At 46.5% G+C, this 23274-nt stretch overlaps 1 protein-coding gene across 1 annotated transcript; it reads left to right on the forward strand.

The window, feature by feature from the left end:
* Nucleotides 1-846: 846 nt before the first annotated feature.
* On the forward strand, nucleotides 847-22302 carry EFCAB12 (EF-hand calcium binding domain 12). The gene is made up of 9 exons (XM_054595064.1): nucleotides 847-895; nucleotides 6092-6570; nucleotides 7830-8015; nucleotides 10015-10171; nucleotides 12788-12972; nucleotides 14543-14756; nucleotides 18976-19135; nucleotides 21319-21375; nucleotides 22044-22302. The coding sequence occupies exons 1-9, from the start codon at nucleotides 847-849 to the stop codon at nucleotides 22300-22302; spliced, it is 1746 nt and encodes a 581-aa protein (XP_054451039.1).
* The last annotated feature ends 972 nt before the right edge of the window (nucleotides 22303-23274 follow it).

Consider the following 23274-nt stretch of genomic DNA (forward strand, 5'->3'; position numbering starts at 1 on the left):
ACTTGTTTAATAACCGAATCACCTTTCTTGCCTGAGAGACTCATGACTGATCACACAGGTATGAGCATGAAAGGGTTGTCAGGTAGAGAATGGAGACCTGAAGTTCTGTTAGACAACCAAGACGTTTTTTTCCATCAACAACTTGGCTGAGGACTGAATTGTTCAAGAACCAAGACGATCAAAAACCTGGGTTTGGCTGTTTTGTTTGACTAAACAATATTCCGTTGTATGAATAGACCAAATTTAGTTTATCCATTCATTAGTTGATGGACATTCAAATGTACATTATTAATACTCCAATTCACAAATTCACGAATCCAAACCCTGGCACACTGTTTTGCACTGACAAAGCATACCAAAAAACGCTGCCCTATTTGGCCACAACCCACTTGGGTTCCTACAACAGGGTCTGTTCTTTGAATGAGAACACTGACATGGAAAAATAGAGACCTGCTGGAGATCCCACGGTTTACTAGAAAACCAAGGATTTATTATCACTCCAGATTCAGGGGCCACTTTTGCCAAGCCTGGAACTGTGCACCTCTACCGTATCCTAGCGCCCCTCCCTGGACCAGTGAAAAGAATCTAATCCACAGGATCTCAGTCCCCGTGCGTCTGCTCCCTGCTGTGTTCAGTGGGTGCGTGGCAGTGGTGGTGCTCAGCCAATCAGCGCTGGGCGTCCGTAGTCCTGACAACAGACTGCTTCCAGGCTCTGCAAATCTCAAGTCTCACAAAACAAAATTACCGTTTTTCAGCCACCTCGACACCCCCGCGAAAGTAAATGCATGCGCGCGCGCACACACACACACACACACACACAACCTTTCTCCCTTCAGTGTGTTGATCATGGACTATTCCTACGAAAAGTTCGAGGCTCTTTTCCTGTCGCTGCCAGGTAAGCTCTCGAGAACAGCACCACCTTCAGGAAGTTCTCAGCCCCATGCAGACGCACGCAAGTTGAGTGAGGGCAAGGAAGGGAGGAGCATATCTCATTGTGCCGTTCCCCCTCTGGGTGATGGGTTGCCAGGGAGTTGGGGACCGATCGTGCACGTTTCTCAGACTTCCACGCCCAGACTGGAGGAGTGGGCCAGGTTGCCTTGGCTTAGAAACCAGGTGCCCAACCCCATATGCCTAGGCTCACCCCATTTCTCCATTGAAATTAATGCGTTTGGTACAGGAGAAGAGACATGAAAAACATCAGTCTTCAAACTTCTGGCAATAGCCTGCTATGGGGTAGGTCCTTGGCAAAGCAATACAACATCCGAGGTGAAAGACGGACCGGTAAACAGATAATTACAGAATAAGGAGTGAATGCTAGGTCCTGGGGTGATATCCAGGAGTAAGGGGTCTGCTAAATATAGAGGATGGCAGGAACAGTTGCAAGGTCCTGGAAGAGATCTTTACACTGGAGCTTAACAAAGGAGTTCTCCAAGCCAAAATGGAGAAAAGGCATGCCAGGCCAAAGGAACAGTGTGCACAGAGTCTTAGAATCACAGTGTCTTCAGGAAACTGCTGGTAGTTTGAGTACTGCTGGGGATGAAAGACATGAGAGGTCAGAAGAGATAAGATCCTGAAAGATCTTGTGAGCCAAGAGATGAAGACGCCACTGGGAATGATGGGATTAGATTGGGAGCATCAGCAGATGCAGAGCCTGAATTGGCAGACTCGAATGTTGGGAGTGGGAGGTACCTGGAAGGTGAGGAATAGGGGCTAAACTAGAAGGGATTACAGAGACATAGGGGCCTGATTGGATGAGGAAGAGAGAAAGAGTAATCAAAGATGATGATCAGGTTGGTAGTTATGGTGACCTGGTAAATGGAGGTGCCGTTCACAAAGATAGGGAACCTACCAGGAGGACCAGATTCGGTGGGGATAGGGACCTGAAGACAAGTTTAGTCTTGGTTGAGTTTGAGATCCTTGTAATCCATTGAGGTGCAAATGCTTTAGGAGCAACTGTATGTAGAAAGTTGGACATAATTCCAAGTCATAAAAAATAGTATGTTTGTCCTCAGTGTATTGAGAGCTATAGAAACATAAGAGTGAAGGCGAGCCCTGACTGGTGTGGCTCAGTTGGTTGGGTGTTGTCACGCAAAGAGAAAGGTCACAGTTTCGATTCCCAGTCAGGGCACATGCCTGGGTTGTGGGCCAAGTTCCCAGTAGGAGGTGCTCAAGAGGCAACTGCACATTGATGTTTCTCTCCCTCTCTTTCTCCCTCCCTTCCCCCCGCTCTAAAAAATAAAATATTTTTTTAAAAGAGTGAAGGTGATTGTTTTAAAAAAGGGGAGGAACCTGTGTGTAAGCTTGAAAGGCACCAATTTTTAAAGGGTGGGTAGGAAAAGAAGGCCCCAAGAACAAGTGACCAGAGAAATAAAATGCAGCTTAGGGAGAGAGCTTAATCAGAGCTAAGGAAAAAAAGGAAGAATTAAAAAAAAAAAAAGTTGAGTTGTTTCTGGACACCTGAAGGGCTGTCCCAGAAAAAGAGGGAACAAATGTGTTTTCTGAGGCATTAGTAGGGAGGACTGGGTCCAAAAAATAGAAATTCCAGGAAAACAAAGTCTGGGTTAATGTAAGTAGGTCTTTTTTAGCAGTCAGAATTAGGTGTCCTCATGTTAAGTAGGGAACTCCGTGTCACCAGTGGTATACAGAGGCAAAGTCTGCCAGGAGCATTATAGAAAGAGTTCCCTGACCTGGGCAGGCAATGGGACTAGTTAGCCTCTGAGAGTTTTCCTCACCAATCCCTTGGGAACTTTTTTTTTTTTTTCAGAGAGCGAGGAAGGGAGGGAGAAAGGGGAGGAAAAAAACACCAATGTGTGAAAGAAACATCCATCAGTTGTCTCTCACACAGCTCCAACCAGGGACCTGGCCCACAACCCAGGCATGCACCCTGACCAGGAAAGGAACTGGTAGCCCTTCCTTTGCAGTCTGACATTCCATCCACTGAGCCATACCAGCCAGGACCCTTGGGACCATTTTCATGCAGTCTCTACACACAACTACATAGTGACTTCTTTTATTGTAACAGCCTGCTTCACTTTCCTATCAATGGACACAGGACCCCAAATATCACTGGAATGCAAGCTCCATGGTATGATAGGCATGCTACCTTCTACTGGTTGGTCAGGGTGACTTAGGGTGGGGATGACACTTGAGCTGAGAACTATATGATGAAGGCTCAGCCAGGGAGGGAACATGGGGAAATCCATGCTCTTCAGAGGGCACAGCAAATGCCAAAACTGAGAGCCAAGACAGAGCTAGGACAGCTGGACACAGAGAAAGGAAGCCAGTACAGCTAGATCAAGAGATCAAAGGGGAGGAGATTGGGAAGGAGTGAGAGGGAGAGGGGAGCAGGATCCCAGCAAGGGTAGTTCTGTCGGCCATTGTTAGGAGGTGGGTATGTATTCTAAGAGCACTGAAAAGCGTTTCAGTGAAGCCATTGGGGGTTTCAGACAGTGGATAGCTCTTCTGTGGTATATTATGGATTTGGGGGTGTAGGGAGGGCACAAGTGGAAGTAGCAATACCAGTGAGGAGCATATTTTAAATGTGTCCCCGTGGACTACAAGATAAATTTGAAATTCTTTAACCTGGCATTTGAGATGACTCCAACTCTTTTTCCCATTAACCTCCCCCTTCACACACAATGTGCTTCCAATTTGTGAAACTGTTGAGTGGCCCCTGAAATCCCCAAATTCCACTGTCCCCCCCATCTTGCCCATGGTCCCTCCACCCCTTGAAACCCCACTCATTCTTGAACGCGCACGCCATGCACTCTCCTGCATGATGACCTGTGTTTCTCCCTCGTCCGAAAGCACCTTGTCATCCCTCTGGCTACCCCATCTTGTTCTGTGCAGTTGGGTGCCCAGGCTTGTTTGGATCTGCACCAGACCAGTGCCAAGCCCTGGGTGATTCTCAGTAAAAGCTGGTACAATGAATGATTAAATTCTCAGTTGTGTCCAGCATCTTGTCCTCAAAGAACTGATAAATGGGTTATTAAGAAGCACTCGCTTTTGTCCACATTGATATACACTCATTATTTTCTGTCTACGAAAGGAACACATGGGCACTGTAAAGAGACTTAACAAATGTACTGCATGTTCATTGGTGTCAGGCTGGGCACTGGGGGCACATGGGAACTAAGACACAGACCTTACCATTGGGAAACTCACAGGCTGTTGGGAAAGAAAGACTCAGAACACATCTTTACCCAGAGAAACATGGTCAATGCTATTATGGGGCTAAGCCTGGGGGCTGTGGGGATACAGAGGGGCCACAAGGGAGGGTCTGGGAAGGGTTTTGGGGGATGATGATGCCTGAGCTGAGTCTGGAAGGATCGGTACAAAATAATCAAGTGAAGCAGGGAAGAGAGAAGAGCATTCCGCAGGGAGGAAACAGCATGGTTTTTAGGGAGGAGCCACAGTCAGATACAGTTTGGGTATAAATACAAAGTGAGGCAGAAGTAACAAGAGAAGGAGAAATTAGAGGCAGGATCAGGTTAAAAAGACTGAACTTTATTCTGGAAGATAGTTGGCAGTGATGGAGAGGTTTAGGCAGAGTTTTGGTTTTAAAAGAAAAATGGTAGTGACAATGCTTTTAATAATAATGTTATATCTCTTTGAATTTTAGAGCACTCCCATATCTGTTATGGATTTGATCTACAGAACAGCTTCAGGAGATATCTAGAGCAGAGTATCTATCATTTTAGGCATGAAAGGATTGAAACTTAGCAGGAATAGGTGACAGCCTGGGAAAATGGCTAAGAGCAGAGCCCCTGGGCCAGGTAAACCAGAGTCCATGTCCTAGCTCTGCTACTCATCAACCGTATGATCTAGGGCCCCCTGGGCCTTCATGTCCTTATCTGTAAAATGAGTATAATCATAGCACCAACCCATTAGGTCTGTCTATTTGTCATTCACTCATTTACCAAATTTTTACTGAGCTCCCACTTGGAACTGTGGACATGCTGGGGCCCAGAGGTTCACAACCTATTGGAAAAAATAAACAACCAAATAATCGAACCAGGGGTTTCAAACACAAATATCTGCCTGAACTGGGCACATTAATGAAAGAATTGAGCTGCATATGAGACAACAGGGAATGGCGGGGACCATGGCAAGCTGGAGAGGGCTGAAGTAACTCAAATCGGAAAATTTTAAACAACGTCAAATAAAACAGGACCCCAAGCCTCATTAGGCATGAGGGCTGCCAGTTCACAACCCTTCATTTACATTTACTTGTGGTAAATGGTCTTAAGGAAAAGTATGGATTGTGTTATACAGAGATAACATAGGAGCCTGGGAGTTGGAGAGGTAACATTTGGTCTGAGGTCTGGAGGATGAGGAGGAGTAAGGAGGGGATGCATGGGGGAAGGAGCAGCATGTGCAAAATCCTTAGGCAGGACGGGGCTTGGATCATTCAGGGATTATTCGGAGAGAAAGTCAAGGCCTCTGGGACGTAGTAAGGAAAGCTGGGCAAGTAATGAGGCGGGGAAGGTAGCAAAGGAGGGTCATGGGACTTTATTTTGAGGGCTATGGGAAGTCAAAATGGATAGAGGGCAAATACATAAAAAAAATAAGGGCACACTTACTATGAACAAAGCAACTCCAAAATAGACTGATTCTAAACACCTCCACCACTCATTAAGATAGGTAGCATCATCGCCCCCATTTTACACGGGAAGAAATTGAGACACAGAGAGGATTAAAGGACTGGCGTAAGATCATGCTGTCAGTAAGTCGCATGGCCAGGATCCAGACTAGAGCATTCTGGCGTCAAAGCCTCCGCTCCTAACAGTGCTATGCTGCCTTGGATGATCAGAGCAGGTAACATTGGCATTTTAAAAAGATCATTTTGATTGCCAATAAGAAGTACCGGCGGTGGGTAGAGTAAGAGTAGGATCTGAGACAATTAAATGAAACTCAAAGAGCCTTTAGCATCTTGTCCACAGTTGGGAGTGCCCAGTCACATTAGATGTGATTATCTTCATCATTATAGGAAGGCAATGATAAAGCCAGGCCCAAAACCCAGGTGTCCGTGTGCCTAGCCTGGTGCTAAAGCAGGTTTCTTTTCTGACTCCTTTAGTCCTCTTCCTGAGAGGAACTCACCTGTTAACACTCTTCCTCCAAGGGTTCTGCCAGTCTAATACCTCAGTTGATGATGAAACTGCCAGCAGGGGCCCCGTCTTCAACCCGGAACTGGTCATTGCCCACTGCTTCAAGCAGTTCAAGCAGAAGGACTTCCACCTGCCCCAAAGCCGCCGGCGGATCATCATCTTGCCTCGAAAGGAAGGCCCAACCCCCGTCAATCCAACGCCCGAACCCCAGACTCTCCCACAACCCACCTCAAGCTTTAAAGACCTGCAAGCCAGAACCATCCAAGAGCCACCAGAGGATACAAGAACCTGGCTGAGCCAGAGGTTGAAATTTCGGCAGGAACTGGAGTCCTTTGGCAATGTAGACAGGTGGTTGCAGAACAAGTCCAGCCTCACGCCTTCAGAGGCCAAGATCTTACACATGACCCACAAAGAGCATGAGGTCCAGGTGACGGCCCACCTGACCACTACCGGAGCCACCAACGTGAGCAGCCCCATTTGTCAGATGAGCGTGTTAGGGCCAGGATGTGGATCATTTGCCCCATTTCACAGAGCAGCAAATAGGAATCCTTAAAGGGAGGTGTGTTAGTTATCTATTGCTGGATAACAAATACCCCCAAATCACTTAAAGCAGCAAGTGCTTATTGTCTCACTGTTTCTGAGAGTCAGGAATCTGGGAGGAGCTTAGTTCAGTGGCTCAGGCTCAGAGTCTTTTCATCTCAAGATGGTGGCCCAGGCCACAGCCACCTGAAGGTTTGACCAAGATAGGATTTGCTTTCAAGCAGCTTGCTCACATGGCTGTTAGAAGAACATCTCCATTCCTAGCCATGTGGACCTCTCCACAGGGCTGCTTGAGTGTCCTCACCACAGGACATCCAGCTTCCCCTAGGGTGAATGGTCCAAGAAAGGACAGGAGGAGGCTGCACTGCCCTCCATAGCCTGTCTCAAGAGGGTTCAGGTTCAGAAGCTTCACACTATCACGTCCGCTATATCCTATTTGTCAGAAGCAAGTCACTAAGTATTGCCTATACTCAGGGGGAGGGGAATTAGTCTCCATCTTAGAGAGGAGGAGAGTTGAAGAATTTGTGGCTCTATCTTAAAACCTCCCTGGGAGGGGTAATGACTCTACAGTTTGCTACCAGCCATGAATAGATGTGGGTCCCAACCCTCCGGGGGTGCAGAGGAACTGTGAGCCAGGGAACAGGAAGGCCCTTTGTAAGCTGTCAAGTGCTGCATCAAGGTAAGGGAGTGTTTCTAAATTTGTCCCTTCACCTGAAATTGGAGGAGTAGGATTTGGACAGGTAGAGAAAGAAGGAAAAGTACTCCAGGCAGAAGGCCCAGATGGAGCAAAAGCTGGGAGGTGGGAGAAGTGGGGAGCCCCGTGTGGCTCCAGGCAGGGGCACGTGTTGTGGTGCACTGAGAGCCCAGTAGGATTATAGTACTGACTGGTCTGACAAGAGAGATGTAGAGAAGAATGAAATTTTAGCTCTCATGTTGTTCAAGCCTCTTGTTTCTGATGGTAAATGGAGGCCCAGTGAAGCAAAGTCTCCCAGGAGATCTGTGGCAGAATGCAGTTGTCCTGTGGTTTCCTGAATCCAGTGGTCTTCACATTTCATATTGCTGTCTGTTTAGAGCTGCTCAATCTCTCTCTCTCTCCGATTTCTCTCTAACTCTGGGGATCATGTTCTATTGGTCTGCCTCCCCTGAACTCACTCTTCTGTCTCACTCGCTTGTCTCTTTCAGAAGAAAAACCTCCAACCCACCCACCAACCAGTGCCCCAGCTTCACCTGCCTAAGCCCCCCGCCCTGTCAGCCTTGTACTCCTACCTGCACAGTCACAAGATCAAGATCCTGCAGATATTTAACAAGGCGGACCAGAGCGAGAACGACAGTGTCTCCAGGGAGAAGTTCATTATGGCTCTGAAGGCGGTAAGTGCCTCCCGTGCTCCCTCTGGCTGGCCTGAGTCGGCAGGGTGTCCATACAGTCCCCACTGCTGCCGCCACCCAGGCCCTGGACCAACTGAAAAGGAGACCCAGGGAACTCAAACTATCAGTCTTATCCCTGGTAAAGCCAGATTGGAAAATGTGGCTTAACCTGCAGCCACATCGGACCCCTAAAACCTACCCCTGCACCGGTCTGACCTTGAAAAGCCCTCCCTGAGAGGAAAGTCTACAGAGCTGACCCCATACCCAGCCAGCTGCCCATCATATCCCAGAACTGAGCACTGAGATTGCTGGGCCTTCAGTGCTGGGCCTTCAGCCTTGCCTCGAGAACCTTCTAGAGCTCCTCCAACTGTCACTGGCATATGAATCACATATAGGTCTTGTGAAAATGCAGCTTCTGACTTAGTAACTCTGTGCAGCTCCCAGTGATGCCCATGCTACTGGTCCACGGGCCATACTTTCACTGGCTATTCAAAATGTAAATTAATTATAAATAAATAAAATTAAAAATACAATTTCTCAGTCACACCAGTCACATTTTGAGGTCTCACTAGTCACATGTGGTGACCAGTTCCTCTTTCAGACCACACTGATGGAGAACACATCCATCATGATATGAGGGTCTATTGGTCTGCTAACTATGGCCCAGGAGTCAAATCCAGGCTGCTTCCTGACTTTGTAAATAAAGTTCTTTTGGAACACAGCCACACTCATTAATCTATGGGTTGTCAGGGTTGTTTTCATGTATGATGGCAGGGTTGAGTAGTTATGGCAGAGACCATATGGCTCATGGAGCCTAAATATTTACTATCTGGCCATTTATAGAAAAAGTTTACTGACCCCTGTCTGAATGAATTAAAATTTTTTTCTTTTTAAATTCTTTTTATCCTCACTGAGAACATTTTTTTATTGCTCTCTCTCTCTTTTTTTTTTTTTTTTTTTTTGAGAGGACGAAGGAAAAGTGAGAGAGAGAGAGAGAAACATTGATTGGTTGCTTTCTCATATGCACCCCAACTAGGGTACATGCTCCAACTGGGGTATGCACTCAGGCTGGGGATCGAACCCGTGGCCTGGGTATATATCCACCTGGGAATCAAACCTGCAACCTTTCGGTCTATAGGATGATACTCCAACCAGCTTAGCCACACTGGCCAGGGCTGAATTATATACTTCACACACAGGATACCTTATAAAATATTTCTAGGAAGCTGACTACCACAGCTTTGATGGTTTTAAATCGTCACCAGTTTTCACATAATCATTTTACGATGTGTACTTGTCTGAACAACATTTCAAAGCATTAAAAACAACAAAAAGATAAACAGTCTTTAATCATCATAACCAAGAAGATAAAACATTAAATCCTTTCATACCTGGAGAATTCTGATCTTCTTTAAAGAAAATGTAATAACAATGACTGCCGTCTAAAGAAGCTAAAGAACAAAATTATATTTCCTTTAAAACTTTTTTTGAATATTCGATACAGCTGGCAAGCACTATACTCCTCCAAAATTGCTTAGTCTTTTTTAAAAGACTAACACGTACTGTATTTCTGATCCTATTTTCCTTCAGTTAAGGGAGGCTTATGTGTCCCTTATAGACAAGGATAATTGACAAGTGAAATCCTCCTTCAAATCCGCCATGGGAAAGCTGGGATTGAGTTTGGTATGAGCCCAGAGTAAGAAGTAACAGAGTCTGCAAAAATGATGACATATTTGGATTGGATTTTGAAGGGGGGATAGGAGTTTTTCAGGCATCAAAACGGAAATATCTGAGTAAAGGTGGAGGGTGAAAAAGTGCAAGGTGTGTTCAGGGCCAGGAAAGGGCTCTGAGCTCCTGTGGCAGGGACCTTGAATGTGAGCTGGGAGTGGCTGTGAATAAAACCAGACTGAAATGCAGGGCCGGGCTTACCAGGCCTTGGCTGTCCTAGTAGGATATTTGGATTGGAGTCTCTCTACTTTGAGGACTTCTCTTCTTTCCTCAGATTGGAGTCCCTCTGGGAAACCAGGAGATAGAGGATATTGTGATCTATCTCAGCTCTCTGGGGAAGAACAACAGCATCACCAAGTATATTGTGGCCAACACCTACAGGCAGTGGGTTTTGGCCCAGAAGAGAAGCATGCTGCTACCTACAAGGGATTGTATGTATCCACACCCCACCCCAGTGCCTCCACTTTCCCGTCCTTGGAACAAACATGGCGGAGGCAGCTTGGCTCATTTCTTGAATGTGTTCTCCAACTTTGACGAGGAGAACACACTCAGGAAATGTAAGTGGGCCAAGCCTCTGGAGTTGCCAGGCCAAGAGATCAACTGAAGAGTAGATGTTTTCTGGAATACCAGGCTGGGTACCTTGTCCATTAAAAGCTGGATGAGGCCCAGCCCTTATCCTTAAAGGTTGCTTCTCAAAGGGTGGTTTCAACCCACCAAAGCCCACTTGATAGGCTGAGAATCCAAATGCCAAGCCTCTCTATCTGTATGTGGATCCAAGGCCTTCTTACTACTAATCTGCACATTACTGATAAAAAGTTAACTAAAGTTCAGAAACCAGAATTAACACATGTTTAGAGTTTACTGGGAAATCTACTTTGGTATTCTACTATCAGAGGTATTAGCAAGGCTGCTGTGAACAGTTGTATAGGTTGTGCACAGCTCAAGTTCCATTTGCCAAGCTCTGTGCTTCTAGAGGCACATCTGTCCAGACAAAGCACAGAGGCAAATTAGGAATGTATTTGCCATAGCTCTGAGTATGAATTTATAACACAAGGGTGCATCATGCTTCTTCATAGCTTAGTTGTTGTAAAAAAAAAAAATTGAACAACTACAAATGAAATTACAGTCCCTCTCTAACTACCACCTACCATTCCAGAGCTCTCTCCAAATATACCCACATCTTTCTTTTTCTAAATGAATCAAATCTTGCTTTGTCTCCACCTGCCGGGTTGGCAGGAATTTAATTTCAGACATATTTGGGGAGGAGTTGCTCCTCGTCCTCCCTGAGGTTATGTAAAAACCTTAGCAGGGGTGGGCGGTGAGTGGAAAGTGAGGATTTGGGGCAGGGCCTCTGGAGTGTCCAGTCATATTGAGCTGGTTGCTCAGCATCCTCACTGGTTGGTTCTTTTGGGGACAGCAGGCAGCTCCCTTAGACCATCCATTCCTCAGTCCCCCGGAGCTTCACTCACAGCGCAGCATGCATATTGCCAACCTCTAGTCCCAACAAGTCACTGGGCAGAGGCATCCTCACTCCTAGGCAGGGTCTCTGCCCTTGCAGTCCCAGGGAACCTGAGTGCCCTCACAGTGGCCTCCTGGGTCTGTCACCACTTCTGCAGTCATAATCTCCCTCGCTCTTCACGTCTGGCACATCCTCAGGGCCACCTTGAGTTGAACATGCTTTCCAACCCATGCTCTTTTGGCCTTTTCATTATAAATTGCCAAAACTCATTGTTATCCCTGTAGTTGACTGCAAATCATTCAATGAGCGACCATGATGTGCCATGATGCATATTTGCAGCAAAGGTATTTGGGACCTATTATTTCCCAGTAAATAGATTTGAAGCCAAGCAACAAGTATTTGCTTAAATGGTGCTATCACAGCTGTCATAGCTGAGTTCTTTTTCCCTGGAGAGCCACAGTGAGCAGAGGAAGCAGACTTGGGAGTCTCTTGCTTTGCCTAAAGGGGAAGCAGTGTGGAGAGTCTGGACGAAGCTCACAAGAGAGAAGGCGATAGCCTTTGGGTGTGCCCTCTGTAGGCTGGGTAGCTTTACCCACAGCATTAGCTCAATTTATCCTTCAGGTCCCCAGACATGAGGGCTGCTAGTTATGCTTTTCAAGAAGGAAGCTGAAACTCAGAGAGGTCGACAACCTTTCCACTGTCTCAAAACCAGAAGGTGGCAGGGCCTGGATTTCATTTCAGCCAGAGACAAGGCAGGCCCGAACCAGGGCAGGGGCAAAGGAAGGCTCTCATTAATTTGGATCTTTTTTGAGCACCTACTATATGCCAGACACTTCTAGGAACTGAGAACACAGCAGTGAAGAAGCCAACATCCCTGCTTTCAATGGGTTTTCATAGAAAAGGTTAACCAAGATGATGTCCAATAGTGATTAATGCTTTGAGGACAGCAGAACAGAGTCAGGGCCTTGCAGACCAGGGAGAAGATTCTGGGTTTTAGTCTAAGTGCTATGGGAAACCAGGAGAGAGTTCTAAGAAGGGAAATGAGTGAAGTGGTTTGTGTCTTTTAAATGTTTTAAATTTATTTATTTTTAAAGAGAGGAGAAGGGAGGGAGGAAGAGAGGGAGAGAAACACCAATTGATTGCCTCTCATACGCACCCCAACCAGTGACCTAACCAAACTCGCAACCTGGGCATGTGCCCTGACTGGGAATCCAACCAGCAACCTTTTGCTTTTGGGGGATGATACTCAACCAACTGAGGCACCCCAGTCAGGACATGGTTTTTGTATTTTAAAGGTCTTGTTTGCTGTTTGGTGAAAACGGTATGCTAGAGGATGAGAATGACAACAAGAAGGCTGAGGCCCTGGCGCAGGTGCGGGAGGAGGCAGCCTGTACCAGGGAAGCCATAGTGGAGATGGAGAGAAGGGGCACCTTCAAGGTGCACCGCAAATGGCACTGACTGGACACGTGGGAAATGAGGAGACGCTGGGCTAGTGCTTGCTTGGTGACATTGGTTAACTGCTTGATGGATTCCATGGCTGGGCACCCTCTCAGTCCCTCCTTTCTTTGTCTCTTCTCTTCAGCCCCAGATTATAGACCTGCCAAGCAAAGAGTTTTCCAACAGCATCCATCCAAGAATTTAGCCCCACAGCCTTCCAAGACGGACTTACTGACTGTGCCTGTGGTTCACACCCAGATGGACGCAAGGCCTTCGACCCTGGAGGAGATGAAGGATGTCAACAAGCGGTACTGGGAGAGGAAGTGGCAGAGCAAGGTACCGTCACCAAAGGGGAAGAGCATGGAGCAAATCCCCTGCACCTGTACCACCTTCTAGCTAGGGGAACTCTCGGGAGCAGGTGCTTTACCTCGCTGTTCTCTCATCTGGATAATAAGAATAATACTTATCTCACAAGGTTTCAGTGAAGACGAAATGAGATAATGTTTCTGAAAGTATCAGCTTGCCCTCCTCCCACTCTTTAATTATGACTTCGTATCCAGAGACCGGGGCTGCGTCTTCATCACAGTAGGAACCCAAGAGCCTGGCATGGGGTGTGGCACTGAGCAGGCACACAAGGGACAAAAGGAAGAATTGATTGCATGAATAAATTCATACAATAAATATTTACTGAGAGCCTATGATGTATCAGGCACTCTTCTAGGTGATGCAGACGACAAAACAGCCCCTGCCCTCAAGAAGCTGCCAGTAAAGAGAGTCTAGCCAGAGAGCAGACAATATTAATATAATACTATATATAGATATGTGTTTTTAAAATATTTTTAAATATTTTATTTATTTATTTTCAGAGAGAGGGGAAGAAAGGAAAAAAACATTGAATGTGAGAGATACCGGTATATTGATCGGTTGTCTCTCTCATGCCCCCAACTGGGGACCTGGCCTGCAACCCAGGCATGTGCCCTGTCTGGGAATCAAACCAGCAACCTTTTGGTTTTCAGGCCAGTGCTCAATCCATTGAACCACATCAGCCAGGGCTATAGATACATATTTTAATGTTATAGATATAATAAAATGTTAGGTATTGGTAAATGCTATACCAGTTAAGATCTAATTTAGTTGCATGACAAGAAAACCCAGAATGTTAGAGCAGTGAATGGCAAACTTTCCCAGTAAAGAGCCAGAAAATAAATGTTTTAGGCTTTGTGGGCCCTATTGTCTCTGTTACAACTAGTCTTCTCTGGCATTGGAGCACAAGAGCAAACACAGACAACACCTAAATATATGAATGTAGCTTGTGTTTCAATAAAACTTAATTAATAAAAACAAGTGATGGGCCAGATTTAGCCTATAAGCTGTACTTCACTGATTCTGGCTTTAGAAGTTTTAAAAAGATAGATTTTTTTTCTTTCTTTGTAAAGGAATAAATAAGAAGGTCAAAAGTGGCTACACCCTCCCCAGGCCTCTTTTACCTCACTCTGCCCTCCTTAACATGTGGCTTCCACCTCACAGTCACGGATGGCTGCACCTAATTTAAATTCTCATGCAGCCAGACACTTGAATGTAATGTTTCAGTAGGACACATGTGGGGCAGTTGCACAGTACCTTACTGTATGTATTATACAATCATGTGTGCACATCTGTACATAGGTCTGTGCATGCGGTTCTCCACATGTGCTGACCATTCAAGTGCTCTTCAAGAGTAGCCTTGAACATATGTGATTTTTCTCCCAAGTCACTGACTTCAGAACCTGATCTTGGGTTCCACTGTGCATTATTTGCCAATGTTCCTCCTGGGAGTCTTATGAGGAAAGGTAGCTTGTCAGCATTCGAGCCAGGAGAAAAATAGCAAGGTGAAGGGAGTGTGTGCCAACTGTTATTCTCTTTGCAGGTCACGATCCCCTTTATCCAGGACAGGGAGCAGTGCCGTTGGGTGCACAGTAGGAATAAGCATGTTGACGACCACTGCCTCCCATCCACCATCTGTGGAGAGATGAATGAGCTCATCAATCTGTCCCGTAGGGACAACTTTCTGGTCTACCTGCAGTGCAGGAAGCTCTGTGAATACTACGGCCTCCCGCTGACAGAGGACATCCTCATAAGAGGTAAAGGCTTTGGTGGCTGGCCCCAGAAAGATGCCTCAGATGTCTACCTGAGGTTTGTCCCTCCGCAGCTGACATGCACCCAGCCAAGCCACTGTAGCCTATGGTGGGGACATTGGGAAGAAGGGAGGAAAGAACAGTCAACCTTCTTTTGCTGTTAGATGGGAGTTTTAGAATCCTGTAGGTCCACAAGTTCCATGGGCATGGAGGTCTGGGTTCCCCAACTGAACTTGGCATTCTGGAGCAGGAAGGTCCAAGGACAGGAGTTCTAGGCAAGGAAGCACTGAAGTTGAGCATAAAGGAACAATCTCAGTTTCAAAGAGGGAGATTTGATTGAGGGGACAAACTGCTACAGTGTATTGGGCTTTTCCAAAATTGCCTCCCTCAGCCAGGCCAGTTTTTTGGTTCTTCTGCAACATTGAGGTAGAAATACACCAGAAGTCAGGTTCTGCTGGGGCCCTTTGCTCTCTGCTCAGACAACAGGACTCAACGCTGAGATTTCCATACTGGTTCCACACTCTGCCTGGAGGAAGAATTGTGTTTTCATACATCCAAACAGACCTAAACCCTCCACATCGCTGGGTAGAGTGTGTGCTTCCGAGAGGTAGGGGCAGGGAGTACCCCCATATTTCCCTGATGACCACAGAACAATGCTGGCCTCTCAAATTGATGAATTTATAAATTTAACGGGCGGGTTCCTCTCTGTGCTTAAAAAACACGAACAGCAAGCTCCTTGAGGGCAGAGGTTTCTCCATAGGAACTTTTCAGAAGCTGTGGCCACACTGGGAAATGGAGTTTTCTGAGAAAGAGCACGCAGAGAGTGGTGTGACTTACCCGAGAACAAGAGTTAACAGTCGCAATTGATTATTTCCATGTTTTTCCCCAGGCAGAAGGAAACAACTGCTAAATGTATAAGACCTAGGATCTTAATTTTTTTGCTAGAGCTGCCATAACAAAATACCTCAGACTGGATGGTTTAAGCAACAGAAAATTTATTTCCTCACAGTTGCAGAGGCCAGAAGCCCAATTTTGAGGGGCCAGAAAGATTGGCCTCCTCTGAAGCCTCAATTCTGTGTTTGCAGATGGCAGCCTCTTCACATGGGCTTTTCTATGTGCACACATACCTCAGTATCTCTCTGTGTGCCCAAATTTCCTTTATAAAGACAGTAGTTAGATTGGATTCAGGTCCACCCTAACAGCCTCATTTTAGCTTCATCACCTCTCGAAAAGCCCTGTCTCCAAATACAAATTCTGAGGTTCTGGGGGTTAGGGCTTCAGCATATAAATTTGGGGGTGGATGCACAATTCATACCATAACTTGTCTATCCAGGAGGATGTGGCCAGGGACCTTCAGGAACAAACCAACCTAAAGAGCCTTTGTCTCCTGCACATGCTGCCTGCCTTGGGCTGGGAGGGCAGAGACCTGAGATGCTTCAGCTTTGGGCACTGATGTTTCACCAAATCATCCTTCCTTTCTTCTTCCTCAGGAGGCCTTGTCTTCCCTAATTCTTTACATCTCCTCATCTTGGTTAGTGGAGGGGCTTCAGCTGTCTTCTGCAATGTAGGCAGGCTTGCCATGCACCCTGGACTACTTGGGTCAGGTCTTTCTTCTGGATGTGGATTCTTTGTCCCTGCCAGAACATCAAGCCACTACTGATTCTATCCACTGCTGGCTTTTGCCAGCTCCCAAGTCTGTGATCTTCCTCTGTTGCTAGGATCTCCTATTCATGGGCACACAGAAGCATCCATGGATGGGCTTCCTTTTGCCCCTGATTGGCCTAGATGGAAAAGACTCTAGTCCATCTCTGACTAGAGCCTCTGTGGCCTGTGGTGGGGATACTGTGAAGAAGGAGAAAGAAGAGAGGAAGAACAGCCAGCGAGTTTTGTTGTTCTCCTCTAGAACTCTGCAGGTGCACAAGTTCCACTGTCCTGGCCACTACCTGTTGGCTGTCTTTATGACAGAGGCCTGCTCTGCTGTAGACAAAGAAGCACAAGCATCAGGACTTCCAAGTCTGTGTTCTAGACTAGAAATTGGTAAGCTCAGGCTCTAGGTCTCAAGCTCATGGGTGAGAATCCTAGAATACTGAGACATTTTTCCTCTCCCAGTGACTATAACTTCATTGTTTTTGTCCCCCTTATTTTATGGATAGTACTTGTTCACTTAAATTTTTTCAAAACATAAAAATAACTCCCCCTTCCAGCTGAGTTGACTACCATTAATATTTCGGTGACTGTCCTCCTACAAACCTATTTTTCTTTTCCATTTACACAAAATTATTTCTGTAAATAATTTTTAATTATTTAAAATCATGTATATACAAGATCTGGCACAAATAATGCTCTTTTTTATTACAAAATCATAAGCATGTAATTCTGTAACTTAATAATATCATACTCAAGCACACTATATGACATTTTAGGTGAAATGTTCAAATTAAAATTATAAATGATTACATTCATATTATTACCCTACCAGCCACACTCAAGCAAGCCTTTCTTCTGCCAGACCCTGTATTTTTATTTTTTAAAAGGTTTTATTTATTTTGAGAGAGGGAAGGGAGGGAGAAAGACAGAGAGAAAAACTCTGATGTGTGAGAGATATCGATCAGTTGCCTCTTGCATGCCCCCAACTGGGGACCTGGCCTGCACCTCAGGCATGTGCCCTGATCAGGAATGAAGTGGCGACCTTTTGGTTTGCAGGCTGGTGCTAATTCCACTGAGCCACACCAGCTAGGGCCAGACCCTGTATATTTTTAAATATAATTTTTTAAAACCCTATATACCTTATTAAAACGTTGATGCTGTGACTTGACTGGGTGGCTCAGTTGGTTGGAACATTGTCTTGTACCCAAAAAGGGCACGGGTTTGATCCCTCGTCAGGGCATATACCTAGGCTGAGGGTTCGATCCCCAGTTACGTGCATGTGGGAGGCAACTGATCGATGTTTTCTTGTCACATCGATGGTTCTCTCTCCCCGCCCCCCTCTAAAATCAATAAGTATATCCTCGGGTGAGTATTAAAAAAACTTTATTTATTTAAGAATATAGGCAGCAGTTTTGCAGATCCACCATCTTCTTTAAAGATTTTATTTGTTTATTTTTAGAGAGAGAGGAAGGGAGGGAAACAGAGAGGAAGAGAAACATCAATGTGTAAGAGAAACATTGGGGACCTGGCCCACAACCCAGGCATGTGCCCTGACTGGGAATTGAACTGGCGACCTTTCGGTGCACAGGCCAGTGCTCAATCCACTGAGCCACACCAGCCAGGGAAAACAAAACAAAACAAAACAAAACAAAAAACTTTAAAATGTAAATGCTGCCTGCATATACCCTTCCCTCTTCTTTCTCATCTGCACAATCCCTGCCCTCCCACAAGATAACCAATATTAATAACCTTCCACCAATTCTAGAACATGAGCTCTTCCAGTGTTACCCTCTCAGGACAAGAACTGCTCCATAGTTGCAGGAAGATGGAGACCCTGGCCCAGTGTTTTTGATGTACTGTACTTAGAAAAGGCTATCTGTGAGGCTAATTCTAATCAAGGAGAAAACTGCCATCAACTACAAGTTAACCTAGTGAAGTCTTGGGGGAATCCTCCTCTTTCCCCCTGGGACTCCTGATAAGGACTCCCCCTGCAGAGTGGGGTATGGGGCCTCAAGCTCCATCCTAATTGCACCCCAGCCCTGGGGGCCATTGCCGACCTGGTTATAAACAAGCTCCATTGTCTCTAGTGCAGTTAGCAGTATGACACCAACTCTATTTCCTGATCTGGCACTACAGTTACAGGCATGCCTCGGATATACTGTGCGTTCAGTTCCAGACCACCATAATAAAACAGGTATCCCAATAAAGCGAGTCATAATCTTTTTACCGGTGGAGGGTTTTGCTTTCCATTTGTAAAAAAAAAAAAAAATTTAAAGTACCACCTGTGAAGCATAATAAAGCAAAGTGCAGTAAAATGAGGTTTGCCTATATATGCCATGTCACAGCTGGGGGAAGCTGAGGGAAGGGTCTAAGGGACCCTCTGTACTATTTTTGCAATTTACTTTGGGTCTACAATCATTTAAAAATTAAAAGTTAAAAAATGTGCATAAGAAAAATCTTTTTAAACAAAAATGTGACTTCTTCTTATTACTTAAAGCCTTCCTCTGCCCTTTGCCTCAAAGGCTGGGGGATGGAGGAGTCTTGGGCTGATAGGCCATGTGTCTCTTCTTGCTCACAGCCCTGCTGTACCCAGGAGACAAGAACATTTTCCAGAAGGACCAGGTGCTCCCAATCCGGCAGCCAGGAGGCTACTACTCAGACTTTAAGGCCTTCAGCCCAATTCAGGCCCTGCTGCAGTCCATGGGATTCAAAGAGCCTGCGGCTAAGAAGACTGACAAGCTGAGTGTCAGACCCCTACCCCTTTCCCTTTGCCTCCTGCCCTGCTGCTGTACTTCAGCTATAGAAGCTGGGATGCTGACACACTGGGGATGTCACATTGTACCAGTGTCTCTGCCTTAACCCAGCATGTCTAACCAAGTCACCTAGCCTGGCCAGTCCCCAGTGTCACCCCTGACATATATATGTCCACAGCCTCCTTGCCTCACTCCCACACAGCTATCCTTCAAACACATCCTACATGATCCCAAGCTCTCTGAAAAAGATTAAAAAGAGTGCCTTCCTAGAGAATTGTGAGGCCCCTTCACCAATTATGAGCCCAGTGTCTGGGGCGCTGCAAAGGACAGCAGGGGGCAGCCCTTCCCCTGCCCCACCTTCTCTGGCAAGAAGGGGGCTTGTGCTGGGAGGAGAAAAGAACTCTGCAATGGGTACTACCTCAGGCCAACTTGAGTCCTCTCTAAGAAAATGTCCTTCTTGACCCAGGGCACACTGCGCTCTCCCTCCTGAGAGCATACCCACACCTTTCTTCCCTCTCAGGCATGCATTCCTAAACTCTGTGTCCCCAGAGGTTTGCACCCAGGGAACAATGAGCCATGACAGCTTGTCCTGGGCTAATCCCCAAACCTGTCTCCAAGGCCCCCTTTTCCCTGACTTTGCAGTGAGTCAAACAGCCCTGCCTAGGCTCTCTCTTAAAGCTTCTTCTACCCTAAGTCCTTACTTGTTTAACTGTCCCCAGCTTTAATAAACATGCTCTCAAAACAACAGAAAGGAAGGCAGGCAGGCAGGCAGGCAGCCAGGAAGGAAGGAAGGACGGAAGGAAGGGGAAGAGAAAGGAAAGGAAATGAAGAAAATGAAAGAAAGAAAGAAGGAAAGAGGAAGGAAGGAAGGAGGGAGGGAAGGAGGGAAGGAGGGAAGGAAAAAAGGAAGTGGGGGGCAGGGAGAGAGGGAACAAGTAAGAAAAATAAATGTTCTTCTTTGGAAGGAGGTGAAACATAGGCCGGTGATGGGCCAGCATCCATGGGTGACAACAGATTGGAGAACAAGCAGCATCCTGCAGAGGGCTGGGGCCAGCCTCGGAGAAGGAAGGGACAGCTGATTGGATACCCTAATGGGGGAGGGGCTCCATACTCTGGATCCTTGCCAGCTGCTCACTGGGGTGGTATGCTATGGCCAGAAGGGATGGGTGAGATGCAGCAGAAAAGAGTGGAAATCAGACAAACCGCGAATCAGGTGGACAAGTTACTTCACTCTCTGAGCATCAGCATCTTTATCTGTAAAATGGGCATAACAGCTCTTACCATACACAATGAGAACAAGAGAAAAAATTGCATTAAACTTCTTAGCATGGTGTTTTGCAAGGTAGTTGGTACTTGAGCAATGGCTGTTGTCAGAATATTCTCAAGTGAAGAAGTGGCCTAGGCTTGCAAGTAAAGCCTGTCCACAACTCCTGATGACAAAAACTGAGCATGAGCCAGGCAGGTGGTAGTGGCCTAGAGGATCCTTCCTGATGCCTTCGTGACTGCCTTCTAGTCCCTGGGTGGCTGGCACCAATTCCTGAACTGTGAACCTAGTAAGCGAGTGGAAACAGAAAGGGCCTCTTACCCATGCTTAGGTAGGCCGCAGCTATAAAGGATGAAGAGAGATCGCCTAAGGCAGGGATGGACATTGGTTTCATGTTGCTACTTAGACTGTGTTGTGGAAGATTCTGAGGCTGAATGCAGGCTTGCTGGAAAAGAGTGCTGTGGCTGATTAGTGATATCTGCCAGGCCCAGGGTTTGGAAAGTTAGTTTTTACCATCCTTATCTCTAAGGCTGGATTCAGTCCTGGCACAGGAAGAGGAAGCCAGGAACCCAAAATGATTCAGATTATTGAGCATCTTTCATAACTAATCTCCATTTTGGGAAATTGGGAACCCGAGGCTCTAAAAGGGGAAGCGGCGTGCCTAGAGTCACCCAGCCAGCCAGGTTATGAGCCCAGGTCTGGCTGATCCAAGCCCACAGTATGTTCCACTGAAGCATGGAAGGACAGTCAGGGCCCCACCCCAGAGAGAAAAAATTCTCCTTTCAAAGCTCTGGTTTGGACACAGATATGGGAATATCCCTGAGGGCCCCAACCTACTCACTGGGACCCCACTAACCTGGATGTCCCCTCTCCCGACAAGATACTTTTCTCTCTTATCCATTAGGAAACCACCAAAGGAAATCAAGAAAATACACTTTAAAGAGTTTGAGGAATTCACCAGGTCTGTAGCAATCATCTAATTCTGGAAGGGACCTAGGTGGGAGGAGGCCCAGCTTCACTTTGTAGAGGTGCCTGGGACTCTGCATGTTTCATGTGCCCTTAGCACAGCATCTGGGGCATAATGCCTAGGAGCTGAGGCAGGAAGACAACTTAGAGTGCCAGGCAGACTCTGCTCTGGGTGCTTTCCATGTATTAACTCATTTAAACCCTCTCAACAATCCTATGAAGCTACTCTTAACTGGCCAATTTACAGAAGAGGAAACGGGTACAGAAAAATTTATTTCTTATTAAAGTCACACATCTGTTAAAATGGTGGAGCAGGGATTTAATCCAGCTAATGCAGGCTCCAAAGAGTACTCTGAACGCCATATTAAAATGTTTCTTCTAGAGAACAGATAGCAGACCCTTAAAAGTTTGGGTTTTAGAGGCAGCTGATCAGAAGTCTAGCTTACCCTTTGCCACTTGGTCACTGTGTAGCCTTGGGGAACTCACTTAAGGTAAACAGGATAACAGAACCTACCACATGAAACTGTAGAGAAAAACTGAGATACTAGGCACTTAGCACAATGTTACACCTCCTCTATACTCACAGTTGGTTTGCTCTGCTGAAGAGCCCTGACCCCAGCCTGTCTACCACGACAATCTTCCCTGTGTCTTCTCCTTTTCCAGGAAGCTGAAGGCGAAGAGGCCCCGTGGTCCACAGCAAACCCACCCAAATTTCTTCTGGCCGGGTCACCTCCTGGACAAGTTGCAGCTCTACCTGCCCACTATGACTGTGGACCGGAGCCTGGCGCTATTCAGTTGTATCCAACAGAGGCCCAGTGTCTACTCAGCTGCCTGCCACTCCAACCACTGGTGGCCCATTAGGAACAGGAACTACATGACCTGTGCCTATTACGATGCCCCCAAGGTCTTCTACCTCAACTAAAATGCCCAGGTGTTGTCAGACCCAGCCATCCTGGGGCTGGGGACCAGTGTCGCTAGCAGCCCAGAGCCATAGATGCTGGGAGTGTCAAACAGCCAGACAAAAGAAATAATTTCTCTCTAGAGGAGAAGTGTCCGGAGTCTCAGAGGCAGATGTGTCCAGGAAAAGATGTGCAGCTGTTGAGTGCTTCCCTGCCCTTTTGAAATAAACCAGGTTGAAGTTTTTCTCATGTCACTGTGATCCAGTTAATATGATTTCTTGCTCAGAAGATGTGGCCAGAGGGGTGTTTGGAAAAGCTAGGGTCCTGGGCCTGGGGTAAGACAGCAGCAGGCACATTCCCTGGGATGTTGATGGATGCCTGCGTGGCACCTCCAGCCTCTCATCCTGGGATCTCAGTGCCCATGAGGAAGTAGCAGGCATTGTGGGGAGCCCTGTGCCCTCCTCTGAGAAACATCATGTCTCTCATACCCCCAAAATTGAACAATTGGATTGCTACTTCCAAATCTCTTGGGTCTTTTGCAATTGGAAGCATGCTCTCTGGTCCATGAGCTCTTTGCCTAAACCCATCTGATCTCCATCCTTTTCCTTCATGATGCACATCATGTAGGCAGCTATTAACACAGTGCTCCCATGTTCCACATCCCATATGACTTCCCACAGACCACGGGGGAAGCGGGATTCATGAGGTGTGGTGCACTCACAGACACAGCAGGGGTTTAGTCTCTACTGTTTGCCAGTTGTGTGACCTGGGATAAGATAACTGACTTCACATTTCATGTTTCACTTCCCTGGGTTTTCTCAAACTCCCCTTCCCTTCACAGTCAAAACTCATGAAGGAGTTGTCAATACTTACTCTCTTCCCTTCTCACTTCTTTGCAGTTAAGAACACATCCAGTTTAGCTTCTGTCTCCATCTGGCCTCTGGAATTACTCCTATCAAGATCACTAATGACATCTGTATTGTGGAATCATGGGG

The sequence above is a fragment of the Pteronotus mesoamericanus genome, unplaced genomic scaffold (assembly GCF_021234165.1).
Source record: "Pteronotus mesoamericanus isolate MK-2021 breed Mesoamerican mustached bat unplaced genomic scaffold, CSHL_Meso_final scaffold_54, whole genome shotgun sequence".
In the NCBI taxonomy this organism is placed as follows: Eukaryota; Metazoa; Chordata; class Mammalia; order Chiroptera; family Mormoopidae; genus Pteronotus; species Pteronotus mesoamericanus.

Excerpts from the sequence above, each read along its gene's own strand:
- EFCAB12 (XM_054595064.1), top strand. The coding sequence starts at position 847 with ATGGACTATTCCTACGAAAAGTTCGAGGCTCTTTTCCTGTCGCTGCCA. Across the intron at positions 6,571-7,829 it reads CCACTACCGGAGCCACCAAC|AAGAAAAACCTCCAACCCAC; the intron begins GTGAGCAGCCCC and ends TGTCTCTTTCAG. Across the intron at positions 14,757-18,975 it reads AGAGGACATCCTCATAAGAG|CCCTGCTGTACCCAGGAGAC; the intron begins GTAAAGGCTTTG and ends TCTTGCTCACAG.